This window comes from Falco biarmicus, chromosome 7 (assembly GCF_023638135.1).
Source record: "Falco biarmicus isolate bFalBia1 chromosome 7, bFalBia1.pri, whole genome shotgun sequence".
Classification (NCBI taxonomy): Eukaryota; Metazoa; Chordata; class Aves; order Falconiformes; family Falconidae; genus Falco; species Falco biarmicus.
The window spans coordinates 66,167,502-66,187,999 of NC_079294.1; the positions used below are offsets into that span (position 1 = coordinate 66,167,502).

General features: G+C 39.8%; 1 protein-coding gene across 3 annotated transcripts in view; it reads left to right on the forward strand.

Annotated features, from left to right (window-relative positions):
- Positions 1-13,624, forward strand: part of LRRC28 (leucine rich repeat containing 28) — a 54,469-nt gene extending 40,845 nt beyond the window's left edge. The window contains exons 8-10 of one of the 3 annotated variants that reach the window (XM_056345889.1): positions 3,386-3,561; positions 6,183-6,342; positions 9,194-13,624. In XM_056345889.1, coding sequence (XP_056201864.1) covers positions 3,386-3,561; positions 6,183-6,342; positions 9,194-9,266 — 409 coding nt within the window. In that variant the 3' untranslated portion in view covers positions 9,267-13,624. The other 2 variants (XM_056345887.1, XM_056345888.1) reach the window with 2 other exon arrangements.
- Positions 13,625-20,498: the final 6,874 nt, after the last annotated feature.

Here is a 20,498-nt window from a genome sequence, read left to right on the forward strand (position 1 = left end):
AAGGTTCTCCAAAAACGTAGCCTTAATAGAATTTTCAGGACTAGAGAATTAAAAAAATGTGTTTTTTAATGTGTTGCAGCATCTGTCTAGTTCATAAGTTCTCAAGTTTCTGTAAGTGATGGGCCATATCTTGGAATGTCACATGCAGCTGCTTCACTCATTTTACATCCCAGTATCAGCTTCTTGTAGGTCTTGGTACCTACTAACTAAAATAAGTAACTTTTTTTAGGAGTTACGGATTGACAGGTATATTTTTACATGTGGATTTTAAAAATATCCTAGGCTGTCTCATGTTTGTGGTTAGGATGTGAGAAAAAAGTGGTCTGTCTAGGACACTGGCTTAATTCTTTTTCTACTGACACTAGCATAAATTAGGATCAGCACCACTGATGAATGGAGCCTTACTGATGTAAAACTGATCAGAAGAGGATTGTCCCCGTTACCATCTAATTATAAATTTCTGGTACGCTCACTCTCAGCAAATCTTGCATTAAATATAAATTCCCTCTCTACAGCCTGCACTCTACTGCAATATGCGAGATGCTGAGTCTTGGCATTTTAAGGTTTTGCTGATATTCCCATGTCAGCTGGTTGTGTGATATTTAAATACTTGCAGTTGGATTATAGTTCTGATGAACCGTGTGCAGTCAGTCTCAAGATTCTACTAATTTTATTTTTCAGAAAAGAAAATCTAGTCTTTGTTCCTTCAGAACTGATTGTAAATTGTAAGACAGATATTAAATTGACCCTAAAGGTAATAACTGTATTGATTGCGACCAAAAACATTAGTGACAAGGCAGGAAATGTTCCAACCATTTGGTCCAATTGTCCTGCCTATTTCAGGTGGTTTTAAACAACCATGTCTTATTTTTTTTTAATGTTTTAAGTCCTTATTTTATACTTGGTTGAAAAAAAATTTATCTTTGCACTGACCTTTTGAGAAGATGTTACCAGTTCTTTTTGCTGTGATTACACGTACGCTGCTGGTGAGGCTAGCTGCTAGTATCTCTGATGGAGAGTATTAAAAATCTAGTACAGAAGAAACCAAAAAAGTTGGAAGTGTTGCAATGAAACTGATTCTTGTAATGCTTCTGTGGTATAAAAAAATGATCATTTCTTTTCCTTAATAAAGTATATAAAAAAATCTGTTATTAGTAAGCGAAATAGTACTTGTGTTTGTCTACCAAGCAGGTATTTGTCTTTATGATGTGAAACCATCCTGAAACATCATAGATTATAAAGAAAATTTTCAACATAGGAAGGGCACTATTTAAGTTATTATGTTATTAAGAAACCAAAGGTTTTATTTTATAATGTGCTGAGTGATGTTACAATCGTGGACTAATGGTTATGTGAAGAATTTCTGTGTTCTTTCCAAGAAAGCATTAATAACCAATGCAAGGTTTTCGTGGGTCAGGCAAGAGTTGACAATCCAGCCTTCAGTGCTCTGTCTGGTCATCCACTGGAGAATAAAATCTGACATGCTGCTGTTACTAACATAAAGCTAGATTTCTGAAAATAGAATATAAATTGCATTGTGTAAGTAATGAATCTCTGTCTGGGAATCCTGCAGTCAGACGGACTGAAAAAGTCTTTTATGTAAGAGGTGATGATCTCAGCACTCAAAATAAATTTTGATCTTATTTTTTGCAGATTGGATTTCATAGTCTCCAGCTAGGTATCTGTCAGTCTTGTTGAAGGCAGCAAATAGGTGTCATGGATTTCCCCCACCCCACCCCCCGGTTACTTATTCACCAGAGTTCTTCTGCGGCTCCATTTTTTTCCAGCTAGTTAGACCATCCTCTATTCCACCCATTAACTTCAATGGATTTTTGAGTGGGTTTTCTTTTTAATTCTTTGCTCTTTTGCACCAAGTGTTACTTGTACGTTGAGATGCCTTCCCTAATCCATCCTGATTTAAGACGGTATATGTCTTGCATTATTCCTCTTGGTGGTGTGTTTTGCTCGTTTACTCTATTTTTCAGCCTTGTGATCTGGTGTTAGTAGCCTCACCCTTTACGTAAAATAGACCAAATGGCCCAGCTCTGAACTGCAGAAACTGTAGTGAGTTTATGGATGTGTCTTCTAGTTCGGTTGGTAAGGGGTTAATCAGCTTGAAAATACAACATTATAGATCTATTTGTTGATAGCTGATTCATTGGGAAGGGATTGTTGGAATATTGGATCTCTGAATTTCCAATTATATATTAAACTTGTTAATGGTTTGTAGGAAAGTATTAAGTATTTAAGAAGAGGCTTATTGACTTGCTGTTTGATGCAGCCCTTTTTTTGTTTTTCCAGGGAAAAACTCTAGGCTGTTTTTTCCTTTAATCAGAAGAGAAGAGATTGTTTGTTATCAGAGGAGTGCTATGAGATTTCTTTAATATCTGATAAGGTTGAGTGTAGTTACCTCAGTTTTAGGTCCAATATCTGGGAAGGCTGACAAATTTGGGTTTCTGTTCCAGTTATTAAGACTGGCCCTAACAAGTTGCTCTTGGCTTCAAATTTAAGTTGTCATAAACAATTCCGATTCCCCTGTTGACTTCCCCAACCTCTTAGTAGAATTTTCCTATGCGTGTCTCTTTGGTATGATAGCTTGCAACAGGGATCATCTAAAGAGTTGTTATTTTTACTACAAGCTAAGTTTCTCTTCTTGGATCCAAATAACCTTCCTTTTCCTTGTATGATTTGGAAAGGACAAGGCTAGTAGACTTATTAGAGTATTTTCTCACTACAGCTTAGTTTGTTGTTCTTATTTTCCCTTCACCCGTCCCCCTGCGCCCACCAAGGGGAGTCTGTGGATGGGGAAAGGTGTATTACAGAATCACCCAGTGGCACTTTAAATGATATTTTTTGGTGGTCGTATTTTGCCTCATGTATTACACTTGAGAAAACTTTTACCATTCTCAGCTGCTTGATCCAAGACACAAGAAGCTAACTGTTAGGTATGAAATGCTCCCCTATGTAAAAAATTTAGTAATAATGGTATTCAGAGGCTAAAAGAGATGAATATATTGGCAAAGCAAGGGACACATAGTGCACTTGGTTCACCTCCTTGAGATTGCGTCCTCATTTCTCCAGCTTTTGAATGTTGTTTGATAAGTAAAGATCTCCAGATGTCCCATGATTAACCTGTCACAGAAGATGGGAATCCATAGAAAATGTGTGTCAGCACAGAACTACAGAGCAGTTTGGGTTGGAAAGGACCTTTAAAGGTCATCTAGTCCAACCCCAGCACGTATTGCACTCTGCAAAGGCTCCCTGAATGGTGCTGCACTGAAAAACAGTATCAGGCTTAGTTTGGGTTGGTCATCTAGGTTCCCCTGTAAAGCTGCTTTTACTATTTTTTTTCTAACCACTTTCTAAATGTCTTGTGTCCTTCTAGTTGTGGTTCTCCAATTCAAGTTTCAGAGGTGAAACTGCTCTCTTTTTCATCAGGCCAGTTAACTGTGTTCCTGCCAGCAGAGGTGAAATCTATAGGGACAGAAACAGATCATGTGCTGCCTTTGCAAGAACTGGCCATGAGGACCCTCTATAACACCTACTACAGGATTTTAAAAGGTATGAAATTTATGCATTCTTCAGATTACAGAAGGAGTGGAAGTGATTTTCTGGCAGTGATAATAGGAACATTACAAATAGCCCTTCAAAGAGCTTGGCAAGGATTAGTATTTTAAAAGACTTATTTAATCAAATTGTTAGAAATGCTGTATTAGAACAAAAATGTCCAATATCAAAATACAGAGATCCAAAGACTATTTCTAAGGTCGAGTGGTGCTTACAGATGGTTTCTTCTTCAGGACTGTATAAAGAAGGATGTTTTTTGCAGGAGAAGCTCTTTAATAGAAATATGAGATGAGAAATACAGTTCCTGAGGCGAGATTAGATGCATTGGCCAACAAGGCAACTTCTTGCCAGGCAGCACGGCTCCCAAACTGGCAGACTTGTTACACATAAGGCAAAAAAAATGCTAGCAGCCCTTGGCCATTTCAGTACAGCGTGACAGCTGAGCTGTTTTAGTTCTGCCCCAGTTCAGACTCTTTGCTGTTAAGAGGCCCTTGGCTCATCTGGTTATGCATCATGCAGTCACGTGAGTTAGCAATACCTGATGATAACCTGCAGATTTGGATTTTGTCAGATTTAGTTGTGTTGTGACTCCCCCCTATTCACAGCACCTTGGGAATTCATCCGCTTTAGAGGTGGAAGTAGAAAGCAGAAGGGTGAAGAGTTACAATGGAAAGATTAGAGGGTTTGTGCTAAGGAGTGACTGGTGCCTTGGCTGCTAGAGTAAATCCTAACTGCTGAACCATTGCTTTGCCAGGAAAAGGTACAAGGAGCAAACATGCTGTAGGGAAGAAGCTTCATGTTGAGGGATGGGACAACCATACAAGGCTGTTTCCATAGGAAATGGCACTGCTTCATGGAGAATGTATTTGGTGACGTAGAGAACGTATTCATTGACCAGTTTGTGGTTGTGTAGTTTTTCTATTTCTGCACATGGTGAGGAGAGGGTTTTAGTTGTTTATTATCTGGATATCAGCTGCACCAAAATTACACGGTGCCAAATGCTGTTTTGTTTTGATTTGCAAAACTGTAGTCTTTGAAAAGGACTTTGAGAGCATCAGGTATGGAATCTTTTAAATGATCAGTAACTACTTTTCTCACCAGTTATAACTTGCACATTAATTTCTGGAATATGACTCTATGAATGTGGTTCCTGAAGATACTGATGAAGTTTGGCTTGGGAACAGCAAGATAGTATTGCAAGATCAGTTTAAGAAATGGTTTGTAGATGGTTTATACAAGGCTGTGAGGGTTATAACCAGTTGCAGCCAAGGTGCAGAACCTGAAAAAGATGGTGATTTTTTTTTTTTTAAATGTCTTGCCTATTTCTAGTTTGCTACGCTGGACTATGTAGTCTTTCTTTATATTTAGATATACATACACACACATACATATCTATATGTAGATCTTATTCTGAGTGACATTATTAAACACTATGTGCATGACCACTGGTGACGCCCACATTTCAGTGAGGCAGGAGTAATGCATAGTTCAGACAGGTGTAAGACAATGTTGTGCTGGGGAAGCAGGTGGCACATTTCATTACAGTAGCAGATTTGATCTATCACTGCCTAAATTTGCAGTTTGAAGGGTGCTGTTAAATACCTGGTGGCTACTAGGTATGACAGAAGTGACTGGACTACTTTTCCTCAGTCTTCGCTTGGTTATAGAATGTGACCTTTTCTTTCTGACGCAAATGTACTATTCATCATGCTTGTCATCTCAATTGAGGCTGTTGTGGTACATTGTGTATGGGGTTAAACCTTACAGTGTTTGAAAGCTGAAACTAGTGTGACATTGGAAAGCTGATTTATCAGGTACTGCATCTTGTCTTGATTACTCAGCACCTAAACTCATTCACCTGTCTTGGCTGTCTCAGTTTCTAGATGGAGATTAGCATGTTGGTTTTAATGTATAAAACACTATGTGGCTTGGGCCAAGCCTGAGAAAATGATTGCTCTTCCCCATGAAGTGACCCTGGAGTCTCTTTTGGTGAAAATGATGGCATCTTGTAAACTGTGGGGGCACACTTAAGAGATTATGAATGTATTGATCTTTTTAGAGTGGTCTCTTTGGACCTATGAGACTTATGCTGGGCTGGATTGTATTTCAAGTAATTTTAAGTATTTCCGATCCCTTTTTGCTGATGGTAGAGTTTGGGCTTTTTAGTGAGCTTAGCCAGCCTGCTGGATTGGGTGCTGAAAGATTTTAGTAAAATACTACTGATGGCCTTTTCAGATTATTGTATTGGTTTTAATTACTAAACACCTTTCTAGATCATCTTTGTGTCTAAAAATGCTTTATGATATATTGCTGGATTTTATTATTTGCTTGAGCTGCAATATTTTCACCTGGGTATTGGGGCTCAGTTCATCTTATGCCCACAGATGGTAAACTTACGCATTTAATTTTAACTTTTTTGAACTTAAGCATGGAAAGCACCATGTGGTTCACCCTAATTGTGGTAATTTGTATTACCTTGCTGTTTTTTTGACAAAGTCTTAAGAATGTAAGACAGCTGATTTTCTGAGTTGTTCATGGATCATACTTGTGCTTGACTTTATCATGCTATTGCAATTGTTCTGTTACAAGCCTTTTTTGTTTCTTTTCTTCTTTAGATTTGAACTTTTTGACTCCAGTCTCGCTACCCAAAAGCCTCTTGGAGTTGCTGCACTGTCCTTTGGGACACTGCCACCGTTGCAGCCAGCCTATGTTTACCATCGTCTACCCAAAGCTCTTTCCCTTGAGGGAAACTCCAATGGCAGGATTGCATCAAGGGTAATTATACAGGAAATTACACTGGGGTTTCATTTAGGAAGAAAAACACCTTATGATACAGAGCATATTCTTAAGTTGTTTTTTTTTTTTTAACTTAGCAGCCTTTCAGTTGTAAAGCCCCTGTCTTATGATTGCATGTAAAAGTCGACAAATCTTTTATTTTACAATACAACCAGAATACTGCTGTTAGATAACAAGGGCTACCACGCTTGCCTGTACTAGGCAGCTGTAAGATAGTGAAGGGTTTTGATATGATGGGACTGACTTGTTTGTGGTAGTGTAGCACCCTGACTTCAGGAGAATGTCACCACCAAACAAAAGTGCTGTAGGACTAAAGATGGAGGAAAGCTCTAAAGCCACAGCTTAGTTAAAATATTCTGCGGTAAAATTCTCTTGTTTTTCTTTCCACAGTAATTAACTTGAGATACACTGTGGAAGCCTTCTGCATTGTTACACACATTTTGTAGCAATACATCTTTCTAAAAGTGTCTGGGTTTGTGGTTGTAACAGTCGTGGATGTGTCTGCAGGATTCACAAGTCAAGTAGACAAGCCTACACAGGCTTCCTGACCTGCTGGACAGTAGTGTCATACAAGGGACTCAAAACTGGGATAGGGTTCAGGGACTATTGCCCTCATGTAGATAAAGATTTAAAATATCTTTAAGGTGAGCACTGATTGCTTTGCAGCTCTAACCCTTATTAGTCTGAGTTGATACTGTAGTGTGCCATGAGCCATAATAGCAATAAATCCATTTTCTGCAATGGAAAAGCATCAGCAGAGAAATTTCATCTGGCTCTACCTGGACAAAAGTACACTACTGTTAGAAACATAATAAGGTTTAAAGAAGAGTCAGTTGGAGTTAAGCAAGCACATGTGATGTGTAGGTTCTTTTTGGAGGATTCAAGTCAAGCCATTAGTTACGAAGCATAAGCCTAAAGGTGGGGAGCGTAAAAGAAAGGTGCTTAAAAAAGGAATGTTACTGAAATTACTTGTCAGTATATATAATGCACAGGAATTCCACTTAGTTCTTGTCCTGCTGAAATCTATTTATTTGATAGTTATCTTCCATAAAAATAAGAAACTGCTTTTCAAGAGGAAGATCTTTAAGAAAAAAGACGAGACTAATTGGTGTTTCAGGTTGATGGTGCCTATTTTTCACTGCTGTATCGCAGGTTATTTTGCTCTGAATTCATGGCATAAAGGGTATCTGATTTGTAAGCAATTCAGCTTTATGAAATGAGAACAACTTAGGTATGCCAGATCTGGACAGCAGCCAGAAGGCTGCATAAATGCTATTTTGGAAAAGTCATCTTTCTTAGAAAGATGTGATTGTAGAGATAGCATACTTCAACTTGCCATTCCGTTACACTTTAGTCTTACGTTGAAATGCAATGGATTATATGTTGAGTAAAATAAATTGCTTCCACATTACAGTCTTAATATTCAGAATGGCATAAGATGTTATAATCGTGCTGTAAAGAATTTCAAGCATTGGACAGTATAATTTTCTAAGAGAGTGATGGGAAACTACTTGCTGGTCATAAATCCTTATATTATCTCAAATAATCCAACAACAGGAGAGTCTGGACTAGAGAGTTCAACTTAATATTTGCTAAGCATTACTCATTGTAGAACCTAGTTACGAGATGATAGACATGTCTGTAGACAACTTTAAGAACTATTAAAGTTACGGCTCAGCAGAAACACACTTCAGGGCTATTTTGGAAGAGCACTATATTAATATTCTAAAATATATTAATTGAAAATACATATTTCTGCATGGTTTTCACTTATTTAAGTAATGGTTATCATTTCTTCCTTTAGGCAATAATGTACTGTTCTGCAAAATGCTTTAATGAATACAGTGTTAAGTAGCTGACATTTGATGCAAATCCACAAAAAATGAGATGTAAACAGGGTAGCCTGTCATCCTTATCTCTGTAGCTTGTGCACTTGACATGGTAAGATTATATGCAATTGTGGAGGTGTGATAGCTGGTTTAGAAAGACATGAAGGACGGGGTTTCTGTTCTAAAGAGCTTACAGTGACCATGAAAACACACACAGTAGGGATCCAGAACGTTTGAACAGCACTGATTAGCACATGCCACATCCATGCCAGTAACTTCTGTCTGGATTTCCATATCACACTCTGTATCCTCTTATAGGAAAGGATAGTTAAGTGTTGAAATGGATTTCTGTATCTGAAAAAGCACAGATGACATGAGCAATGGGTAAACTGCGCTTTCTGGGTTAGTAAAAAACAGATGTTAACTTTTTTAAAGCGGGTATCTAGGTCCCTGCCAGGATGGGGGCAGGAGGAGGGTCACAGGGAGCTAGTATCATGCTTTCATGTTGCCACCCCTGCTGCAGTACCTGGCACAATGCAACAGCGCTGCCCGTCGATCGTCCTTTCTGAAGATCTGGGCCCTGTTTGTTCACTTGGCTGTATCAAAGGAGGACACCGGACTTCAGTTATTTCATGCCTACAAGCAGTCATTTAAGAAACACATGAGCAAAGCTGAAGCAAAGAATTACCCAGCTATTTTCCTTTTAGCTGTTAAACCTACTGGCTGTAACACTCAGCCACACCCTCCACAGAAAGAAAAACCACATGCTGCTTCGTTAAACTGAATACAAGAAACCAGGAAGGTTTTTGAGAACCCCTGCAGCGTTTCCCTGCCTTTTTATCAGGCACTCATATAGAGCAAATGAACCTTCTTTTTCTGAAGTGGTGAGATCTGCTAATCCTGTACTTTACAAACCAGCATATTGTCTGCTGTGGAACGGGGCCAGGAGCTTTAATCTTTACTGACAACTGTTCCCCCCCCCCCCCTTTCTTTTTTTCTAGGAGGACAACTGTTAGTTTTGTGGCATACTGCTGCTCCACCCAGTGTCTGCAGACTTTTGACCTACTGAGTTGATAAACATTTAAAACTGCTCAGGAGTGCTGCCAGTGTAAAGCTGCATTAGATGTCGTATCCCATTGGTACTGGAATACTGTGTGTGTGCGCGTGTGTGCCAAAGCAGCAGAAGTGCCCAGTCGGGAACACTAAGAGGCACTTAAATCATGTCCTATCAAATTTGGATGAACTGCAGAAACTTTTTGGAAGTGTAAATACCAAGCTTTTAAAAGTATTAACTTCTCCTCTACGACAGCATACAAACCAAACAAATTCACAAGCTCTGACTTCAGGATTTCCAGTATTTTTCAAATGTGGCTGTCTTCAGGTTGACTTACGGCATCATTTGAGGCAGTTTTCATTCCTCTAACAGGAAAACAAAAAAAAAAGGGGGATTCAGATATGACAAAGGAGTTTTTGCTTACCTCCCCACCATCCTCTTCATCCTTTCAGCTGGATTCAGGTGTATAGATCTAAGCCTACAGAAATCTTTGGTGGATCCCAGTGACTTTTCCATAGAATTTAGCCTTATTTTTCTCTCTCTCATCTTCATACTTTCTCCAGCAGAGTTAATCCTAGTTGTATACCAAGTCTTTGACAGTTAAATGTAGTATTTAAATCCACATATTAAAAGCAAATCTATCTTTATGGTATCATTGGAAGCCGCACTGATTTATTTGGAGTAACAAGGATATGTCTGGAGACTAAAGATCCTGTTTCAGTGAGGAAGGCTGGAACTGATGCCTGCACCGAGTGGTCTTGCTCCAGCATGTTTGAGGGTGTGTTTTCTTTATTTTCATTGCCTGAGTTTTTTTTTTTTTAAAAACACTTCCCGTCTTGCTTCTTTGAGTTTTTCAGGAAGAAGATGACTTTGTGTCAATTTCACTTGAAAAGAATAGTAATATGGTAGTAAATGTTTATCTATATTTATTATATTTTTACAGTTGCAGGCTGTAGATCTGCAAAGAGTTGGTCATCTTTTTCTAAGTTCAGCATTTGGCTGACTTGAGGAGATCTTATCAGTGGAGCGTCTGCCTCAGAGAAGGCTGGCAATACCAGGGGAGGTATATATAGCTCCATGCATAGGTATAGATGCATACATAGATCTTCACAGAAGAGCTGTAACATACATTTTTGTATACGATTGGCAGATTTAGCGCAAATTTCCACTCACTGTCATATTTGTGGAAATACTTTTTTCTTAGATCTTGTTCATTTCAAATGAAGGACTAAGGATGGAAAAAAGGCCCAAAATGCCTGCATGACTTAAAATTTTAATTTTACAGTGAAACAGTTAATAGAAAATTAGCCTCTCTTGACTTGTTTTGGAATATATAACTATTTTCCTGTAATATAATGTGTTCTTTTTTTTACTTTCTATTTCTTAGCTATAAGCTACTTGTTTAGCACAGTGTGCTACTCTGCGCAGTAGGTAGTTACAAGCTGAAATAGATATGAATGAAACAGTTTGTTATAAAAATGGCAAGATAAAGAGACTTATTTGGTAGTATATTAGCATATGTTGTGGTGAGGTGTGCATAGTTTGAAGGGAGGAGGCATTAAAATGTTTTCCTTTTGCCAAAGAAGCATTTGTTCCCGCTGCAGGCTTCCTGGCATCTCTTCAATAAATAGAGTATCTTAAGAGCTTAGAAGAGTACCAAAAAGGCAGTTTTGAGGGTGGAATTTTTAGGTTGTGCATGTTACTTGTAAAAGCTCTGCTGGTTTTATTGGGTTGGTTTTAGAGAGTTGAATTAGCATTAAGAAATGTAGAACTTAATCCTTCAGGAATGCAAGTATCATCTGCTGTTTAAGAATTGTGAAACTTTCTAAAATAAATCCCATTTATTAGAACTGCTTTGCAGTAGGGGAAAGAGCCATGTCCAAGCAGGCTTTGTACTATTGGATTTCTGACTCTGTCATTTCACTAACTTGTTTCAATGTTGTATCCCCAACAGGCCTTCCCACCCAGCGGGGTTTACTGCTGAAGCAGCAAAATGAATCTTCAGCTTTTTTCTTTTCCTTCAGTAGCTTGCCCCTGTACAATTATGCCTATATCAGAAATGTACAAGTATAGTACAGAATCCATTTTTTCAAAATGGTTGATGAAAGAGCTGTGGTAGCGTTACAAACACTAGGTTTTGATAGAATACTCTGATCAGGAATTTTCAGTATTGTTTTTACTTCTTTGAAGGAGATGTTTTGGTGGCAGTTTATTTGTCCTCTTTTTATAGCAGTTTACAGACTTTAGAACAGTTTCTTGAATTCAGTCTGTAAATATTATTTTGGAGTTAAAACTTTTTATTACCTAAAAGGCATTAGCATTTGTTTTATTAGGAGTCAGATAGTAAGAGTTGAGCTTGATTATTTTTTATTTTTTATTTTCTTTATTCTTCCCATAATCATTATTTTTTATTGATTTCATATCAGTCTATTATTGTCTCAAGTGCAGTTCAGAAGAAATTCAGTCTGTTCTATAAGCAGGATGAATCTTAACGAACACTTTAATAGATGATATTTCAAGAATGGAATGTTCAATGAATAAATGACTTAAACATGCAGTTAAAGCTGAAATGTCATACCCTATTTTTATAAAACAAGGAAGAGGAAAGCAAATATATAGACTGGAAATGCAGCTTAAATTCATGTTTCTCTGATTTATTTTTTTTAATACAAACAGTGTTTGTATTCATCTGTATCTTTGGGTGATACTGTTCTAGATTAAAATAACTCCATTCTCACTTGTCCACATTTTTGTAAAGTTGTTCTACTATAAGAGTATTTCATAAACAGCTGACATGAAAGCGGGCTATGCAAGTTGCAGAGGGGAGATGGAGCTTGTTGCTGATGGAACTGCATCATTTTTTTTTCAATACAAGATGTCACAGTACTTGGACTTTTTTTAATGCATTTACTGCTAGGTAATTTTTGATTGCTTGCTCTTGTCAGGTTAGTTCACACTGAAATAAATCTTCCCTTATACTGCAAACAGGTTCAAGCCGTTGAAAAAAAATGACCATTTTTGAACGTTTTTTGCCATAAAAGTATGTCTTAACTGTTCGCTTGGGGTGATAGCAGGAGAAGTTTCTGGAGTTTTTTTCTAGGTGTTATAAAGAGGTGCAGATAGAAATGAGAGGGGAAAAAAGGTCTTTAACCCATTTATATTGGTATAAATTTTTCTGAGTAAAGATGAATGATGTGATTAGGGAGCATAGGCATAATTTTAATGTGATAACAAGTAACGTGTTCATAACATTGGGACCCTACTGCTTATAGAGATAACTTTTTGTTCTGCCACAAAGGAATCTGGAATCTCTGGCTTTGTTTAAAAAAACCTACTTGAGCAGTTTTACCATGAACACTGCTACATTTGGGAACCTTCCTGTTACTCCCCCAGAGGATCAGAAATACAAATGTCCTTTCCTGTGTGAAGAACAAGGTCTAATATCAAGATGTATTTTTCTGTTTTGGCGTGATGTTTCTCTTGGGCTTTTACTGAAGTTCATTACAAACCACCTATTTTCTTCGTTGCGGTGAGGTTAAGATCTTACACTGAGCAGAGTGGAGCTGTTGATTGCCAAGTTGGCTTCAATTGTTATATATCGAATTCTGCTGAATCCCGTTTTCTGGCATGAAGGGAGGATGAGACTGTTCCAACACCCGTGTGGTAACAGCGTGTCAGGTTTTACTGACATCAAAGCCAAACTGAAGCTTGGAGAGTGACAAACCTTGCACTAGGGGATGACTTTTTTTTTTTTTTTTAAGGCCATTGTGGCCTCATCAGAGTACCACTGATAACAGAAGTTTTGCCGGGATGTCAGTGGAGGATGGGTCAAGTTTTAATCGATGAGAGAGAAGAATATGGTTTACCATGTTTCTATTTCTTCAAAAAACTGGGACAATGACACTGAAGCCCATGCTGCTTGCTGCTAGGCAGCCTCTCGATCTGCAGCTGAACTTAAAGACGTAGCTATCTTTGCCTCTTGCCTCCCTGTTAATACAGCTCATGTTGCTGCAAAATGTTACAGTTAACTTGTGATGGAAGAGGCTGAGTAAATTGAATCCAGAGTTTTTATTACTTTTTGTATTACAGACCTATTTTGTAAGAGACCAAAGGTCTGGTGGAAAGAAATGGCAAGGTTCCTGTGAAGTCGTCTTTGCTTTTGCTTTTGTGTGCCCTTCTTTGGATTACAGCTTGAACTTGGATTGCAACTGAATTCATTCTGTGTCTGTTGAAAGCACGTATATATATTGCTTTTTTGCTCTGTATTAACCAAATGTCACTTAGTGTGAAGGTGAGCTTGCTAGATGTTTTCTTTAAAGTTAGTGGTGCAATTTATTGTATGTGTATGCTTGTTAATAAACTATATTTTTGGATAGAATTGCAGTCCATTAAGGTTAACTAAATTCTTGCTCCTGGAGCTATTAAGCTATGTTAGGATATAGTATTTAATTTACATTTTAGTTCATTTGCATAGTAATTAGCTTATAATAATCTCTTGTCCCAGGGCTGAAGAGGTGGGGTGGAGACACCTCTTAAAAGACTACCAAACCCAAGGCACTACTTTAATTCACTTAATCCCTTTGTCTCAGACAATGTAGTTCACCAGACCTTGCATAATAGGAACAAAACTCATATAGAAACATTACTTTAGACCCTTCTGTGGATTGCTGAAAAGAAAAATAACTTTCAATAGGCCTGTATGAAGTGCCACCCTGATAATCCATAGATGTGGCTGTGGTTCATCTATTATTGACTAAGCAGCATTCAGCAGCTTTTTTTCCCTCATCTAGCAGATATCATAGGAACAAGGCTGCCAAAAATAAGTAGAAATCAAGCATCTGGTTTTCCAGTTATTTCACTGCTTGTGGTGCAGCATTTTGCTTCAGTCGGAGCTGCTACTCTGTATGTGTTCTGATGAGTTCTTTTGAGTTGCATGCAGTCTGAATTGTTGTATGTGTATTGGGTGAACGCTAGCATAGTCATTCTTAAAGGATGCGTATGTTGGTCACGGTGACTCTGAACATCAGTTATAATGCATTATCTCGAAGGGTTTAGGTATCATTCAGACTCCTCTGATGCTTGTTTGCTACTGAATTTACAATGATTTGCCTTTTTAGTATTTTACGGATGGCAACGTAAATTCTCCTACCCCTGCAGTATCGGTAACCTCTGTTTGTGAGGCAGCAGGAGGAGGATGCAAGTCTGTTATTAAGCGAGATGGGGGGGAGAACAGCCCTTAACCTATAACTTTTACCAGCCACTGCTGTGTCCCTTATGAATTAGAAAGAAAAAAATGGGAGAGCTTAACATCCTTTTCCTTTGCAATTAAAAGTACTTGGCATAAATGCAAGCTAAGTGGAAACTTCAGTGGCTGAATAATGCCATTGTATGCAGGAAATGAGAGGAGCCGAGATCTCACTTGGAAAGGCACTGGATGTTTTGTGACTTCTAAGCCAAGATTCAGGGCTGTTCAGTGTGGTGACATTTTGGGAACTTGAGAGCTGAATTGAACGACTGCATCTGCATCCCCCAGCTTCAGTGATCACTGGCTACTACAGTAGAGCCCTCTCTCTTCTGCAGTGAAGAGCCCTACCGCTGTTCCCTGTAGCTGGCTCAGGAGCCTAGTAGTGGCCGTTTAGAACTATCAGATTTCTGTCTGCTTTTTCAGTAAGAAAGAGAGCAAGAGCTGACCAAATTCTTTCTTCATCTTTTGACGTTTTAAATAATAAAACCCTTATAGCATGCTTTTTCAGCACCCGTTATGCCCTTCAGACATCTCCCACTTCCAGGCAAAAGACCTTGACACATCTGTGAGAGTTCTTGAGTCTCAAGAATGAAAGCAGTTCTGTTGTTGGAGGTGCTGAAGTGATTTGACTTTCTGATGATGCCTTCCGAGTGGCAATCAAGGGCTAATTTCTCAAGTACCCTGATGCTCTTTTGTATGTTCATGAGGAATGTAAATATTGACTGGCGCTTTCTGTCAAATAAAGCTGTCAGTCATGGATGCCTGTTCTGTTGCTAAATATGACTACAACCGCAGTATGAGAACCAGTGCCTTGAAGGTGTTCTGCTGTCATTATCTGTGAACCTCATGAAGTTATGAGGTTTATGGTTGGGTTGTTTTGTTGGGTTGGTTTTTTTTCAGATGAGTTGAGAAAGCTTTCTTGTAATGAAAAATGCAATACTAAGTTTGTTTATTGATTGGTACTATGAATGGTCTCTAAGTGCACTATTGTAACAGCAAATCAAGCTATTCTAGTAAGAAAGCAAAAACCGCGTTGTTAAATTCCATTTTGGTGCAGGTAATGTCCACTGGCAAGCTAACATTTTAAGAATGATGAACAGCTGGGGCACATAATTCATGATAAAATAGAGATACAGTCTGGAGATGCTGATGACATTGCCTAGATCTTATGAAAACAAATGTTTCAAAAGATAACCAGTGTTCCTTTTAGGGGTAAGTATTAATTAATGGTGGTATCAGATATGCCCTATTCTGGTTTTGTTGATCCACCTTCTAGCTCCTATAATTCTGCACTTGTAGTTACTATATCAATCTTAGTAGGTTTCTTGTATACTTTAGAGTTCTAACCATTGATTTTTATTGTTAAAGCAATTAGAAAAATCAAGCTGAATATTGTTAAAGCAATTAGAAAAATCAAGCTGAATATTTTTGGGTCAGTTTGTGATAACTGTGATTGCTTGGCTGGCACTGAAGTTTTAGAACAGTCTGAGCAGGGACTTGAATTTGGCTGCCTTTGCTTTTGCCTTGTCTCTCTGTCGGTGCTCTGATTTCATTTTGCAAAAAGCCAGATCAATGTAGGTAATACATGAAGATTAGAATTACTAAGAAAAACAGCTTTAACTTTATTCAGAAGGCCTAGCTTGGAGGGCTGGCAGAGTCCCTGACATGAATTTGAGGTAAGTGCTCCTTTTAAAGTAGGATGAAAAACAGTGAGCTGTCTAGGCAGTAGAGAGCCCCATGTCTAAAAGTACAAGGATTAAATGTTTTGTGTATTCACACCTCACCGTTCTGTATCTTTTTGTCCTAAAAAAACCCTAACTGCCACAATAGGGAGTTAGTTTGTATCTTGTATCTTTGTAGAATTAAGGTTGACTTTATACTTCTGCTGATGCACTCATTACTCTTCCAGTGTAATACCTGTCTCTGTTTCTTTTCCTCTGTAGTTGCAAATAACAGCCCTTCTTTCTCAGTCTCCACTCCTGACTAGAAAATGATGCTCTGTTCTCTAGTCAGTACAAACTTTTGCTGTGGTCCCGTTTTCACTAACATTAAAACAGTGTGTTAACCTGCACAGTGACATGGGTTTGTTCTTCTTCAGGCAAAAGCACTTAATCACATTTCTGTAAAATTGCCTAGATCACAAATATGCATTCTATTCTGGCTGCAGATGAATAGAGGGTATCTAACTTAAATTAATGGATTCATTTATATTAAATCACTATTTCCTATCGTTTTTTTAGATCTAGCATTATCTAATCCTGGCTCTAAAGCCTGCATTATGAAACATGGGGGCCTGAATTTCTCTAGTAGCTCTGTCTAAACTGCAGCCAAACTCATTTCTGATTCCTGTAAGAATAGTTGGGAGAAGGTTTGAACTGAAACCCTCTATTTAATTACCTCCTTTCTCCCTCCTCCGTCAAGGAAGACAAGTGGTGCAGGAACCGATACCTACTAGCTAGAAGTTTCTTTCCAGGTCAGTGCTGAGCCAGTTCCCCTCCCTGCTGTGTCAGGTGGCACGCTGTCTGACATCGCTGCCCAACTTGCTGTTCTCTGGCCCCAAGCTGCAAAGATGAAAAACTCTGATTCCAGTCCATCTCATTGAAGTATTATCATGAGGTGTTCATAGATGTGCTGGGACTAGTTTTTTACTTACAGGAACATTTATCCAGGGGATCTAGTGTATTCCGTAGCAAGAAGCTGCAAGAGGGAGAATGATTTTAATGTTTTCATTTACAGTCAGTAGCCTGAGACTTTACTGTGGCTTTAGCTATTGTTGATTAATTTCATATGTGGATGCTCCTATTCCAGAATAGAAGTGCCTTGTTGCGAAAGAATTTAATTCCTTTAATTTCATTTGGGAATAAGCATATCCACACACCTGGTATTTAAGTCTGAGATAACTATTTCTTTATGAATTTACATGCTGCTCTGTTCTGGATCAGATCTCGTGTGTAGCTAAATCCTTGTATTCATTTTAACAGGACCTGATTTCTTGTTTAAAATACATTCTTCTGGGAAGTACCTGGTTACCTGGTTGGAAAATAAAAATTCTGCTTGCAAGGATAAGACTGGGAGCAGGGGAAAATATGAAAATTCTAAGAACAATTGGTTTGGAAGCACTGCACTGGAAAACATTGTTACATGTTAGATCTTATGTTACTGCTTCATTCTGAAACATCTGTCTTTTGACATTTCAAAAATATTTACTTCGATATATTTCAAATTGAGAAATACAGCTTTAAAACAGGGCTTGGAATATTTAAGTGTTCTGCCATGAAAATGTCTTTTATGTCTCCACCACCACATTTTCTGATGAAAACACAACTGGCAGGAAGGGTTTGGAGTGACTTTGCTCTGCCCAGATGGCAAGGTAAGAAGCTGCATTCAGAACGTGTTCTCTTATGCAGCCCGCCTTGCTGGATGTGGTTTGAGTTCCCTTGGCACAACCCAAGGCTGCTGCGGGGTCTCAGCAACTGCTGTTAGCTCTGTGTCCCTTGTGAGGTTGGTAAGGGAGGAACTGATCAGGGGATGTTTTCCTCCCTGACCTGCCTTCCTCCTCTGGCTCTGAGTAGCAGTGTCCTCAGGCCTGTTTGAGGAGCGTGGTGGTGCTGGTGATGTGTTTCCCTCTTGCCCAATGTGGCTTGCTGCGCTGGTGCAATGCTTTAGTTTAAAGCTTACTGCTTTTGAGCTGCATGGATCCGGTTCAGCTGCCGGAGGGGTCTTGCTGTCAGAGGAAGGATGTGCATTTCCATAGTGCAGCATGTGCACCGTGAATGCGTAAGCACAGGGGAGAGCTTTCCTGAAGATGTATTGCTAAGCTCTTTAAGATTTAATACTGTCTTGAAGTTCAAACCAGTGTAAGGGAAGGCTTAAGCAGCTTAATGGGTTAAAATGATCCATGACTGTGTCTTTCAGATAGTTTAAAGACCCTGCAGCAACCCAAGCGGGCCACCTGTTCCTCTCCCAGACAAACAGGTTACCCTCCTGACCTTTATTCTGCCACCCTTCAGTTTTGCCTGGCCTGGCTCCATGTGTGGAGTGATTGTTCTGAGGTTTGTCATTGTTTAAAATGCCACTTGCCAGAGTTTAATGTGCACAGCTGCAACCTGAGCCGTTGCCGTGTGTTAATAAGACTAAAACCATTGGGCTGACACCAAAAGATCTGCTTGCACTTGGCATGTCATAAATTAACATCATTCTTACCTGCCAGGGATGATTCAGTGCTGGCTCAAAGCGTATTTAAACTTTAGAGGATGCCAACAAACTGGGCGGTGGTTTGACCTGCCACGTGGCCCTAGACTGCTGCTTTTCTCTCTGCCTCCGCCTTCCCTCCCTTGCAGTGTGTTGGGAAACAGAAGCTCTTTATAGCATTATGAGAGCTTGTGTTTGTGTGCTGCCCTGGCCCTCCTGCCCCCATCTGCCAAAGGGCCGGCTGGTTTGTGGGAAGATCCTCACTGGCTTTCAAATCCTAACTGGATTGTTACCACTGGTTTTGGGAGTGGTCCTGGGGGTTAATGCTCGACTAGACTGTAGCCTGCTGTTGCAGCAGCTTCTGAAGGCTGTCTACCCACACATCCCGTCTACCCTAGGCAGGCAGGGTTGTGATGGCCGCTTAGCATCCCAGAAACTGCGTATAAATTTCATGTTAGAGGAGCACAGTTGACCAGCTAACAGCTCACAGCAGGTGGGTGAAGCTGGTGCCCAGGCTGGGTAGCTTAGGAGGCGGAAAGGGATGCCCCACGTGGAAACGGTGGAGATCGTATTGCAGGGTTATATGCCAGAGGTTGAACGTGCTCCTTGGAGCCCAGACTCCTGGGCTCCAGTGTCACGGTGACTGCCCAGCAGTGGGGTGCTGGTCTGTCCCGAGGGACTTGCTGAGAGCGGAGCGTTGCTGCTCACACGTTGATTCACTTGCTTCCCTCCGGCACCCAGGCAGCTGCAGTGCCGCCCTGGGAGCGGGAACAGGTCCCCTGGGATGTTGCAGGGCAGAGAGAAATAGGAGATACCAAAGGGACGGGAGACACATAAACAGGGTTTTGCCCTTCCTCACTGAAGTCCATGGCTTAGGGGAGGAGGTGGGTGTCTCTGGTGGACGCAGGAGGTATTTGTCTCCTAATAGAGACCAGGTCTTTTTACAATGAGATTTATCTCTTCACACTTCTCCCTCAGGGCTAATGTGTTCCTCATAAAATAATGTGAAGGCATAATGTGCTCCTTCAGTTAAAAGTGCTCCTTAGTTTTCCGATGGTGTCTGCATTGCCTATTTACCTTGTCTCATCCAAATCATTTGTTAAATACCAAGTTTGCATAAGCAGCCCTGTGTGGACTTTGGACCCTTGAAGTCTCGCAGTAGACATCAGGAGGGATAGAAACAGGCCTCGTATCTGTCTGAGATGTGTTTGAATCTGGAAATCTTAAGTGTTGTATGGAACAGGGTGTAACCGTGAGTTGGTTAGGGGTAATTATGGTAGGCAATGCCAACAGCAGCCTGCAGTCCTTCTCATGTTCCCCACCACAACTGCACACAGGCTGGCAATTTAACCCTGATGTAACTATTTCAATTATAGTCATCACTTCATCCACTACCTTTTGGGTTTTTTTCCAGCAGGAGAGGAAAAAAAAAAAATAAATCACAAATGGTCCACTATGTATAGGTAAGAAATGAAGAATCCTGGAAATGGGTCATCCTATTCAGCAGGATGGACTGGAGACCTGAGCCTGCAGCCCCAGCTGACCTAATGACACGATTCGGACTGCGGCGCGTTCACCTCCTGCATCAGCACAGCTGAAGCACACTCAGAGCAGGAGCAGAGGTTAGACAGTGTCTAGGACAAGGACTGCATCTCTCTGCTCAGCTTGCAGACACATGGTGTTTGTTGCCTTAGCTGCATAAAGGCTTATGCTGTCTATATTTTATTTTGTGTGTAGTGCGGGTTGTTGGGTTTTATTATTTTCTCTTTATGCAAGGCTAACATGGAGCGCAGAGCTGGTTGCTGGGCAGTGGGGA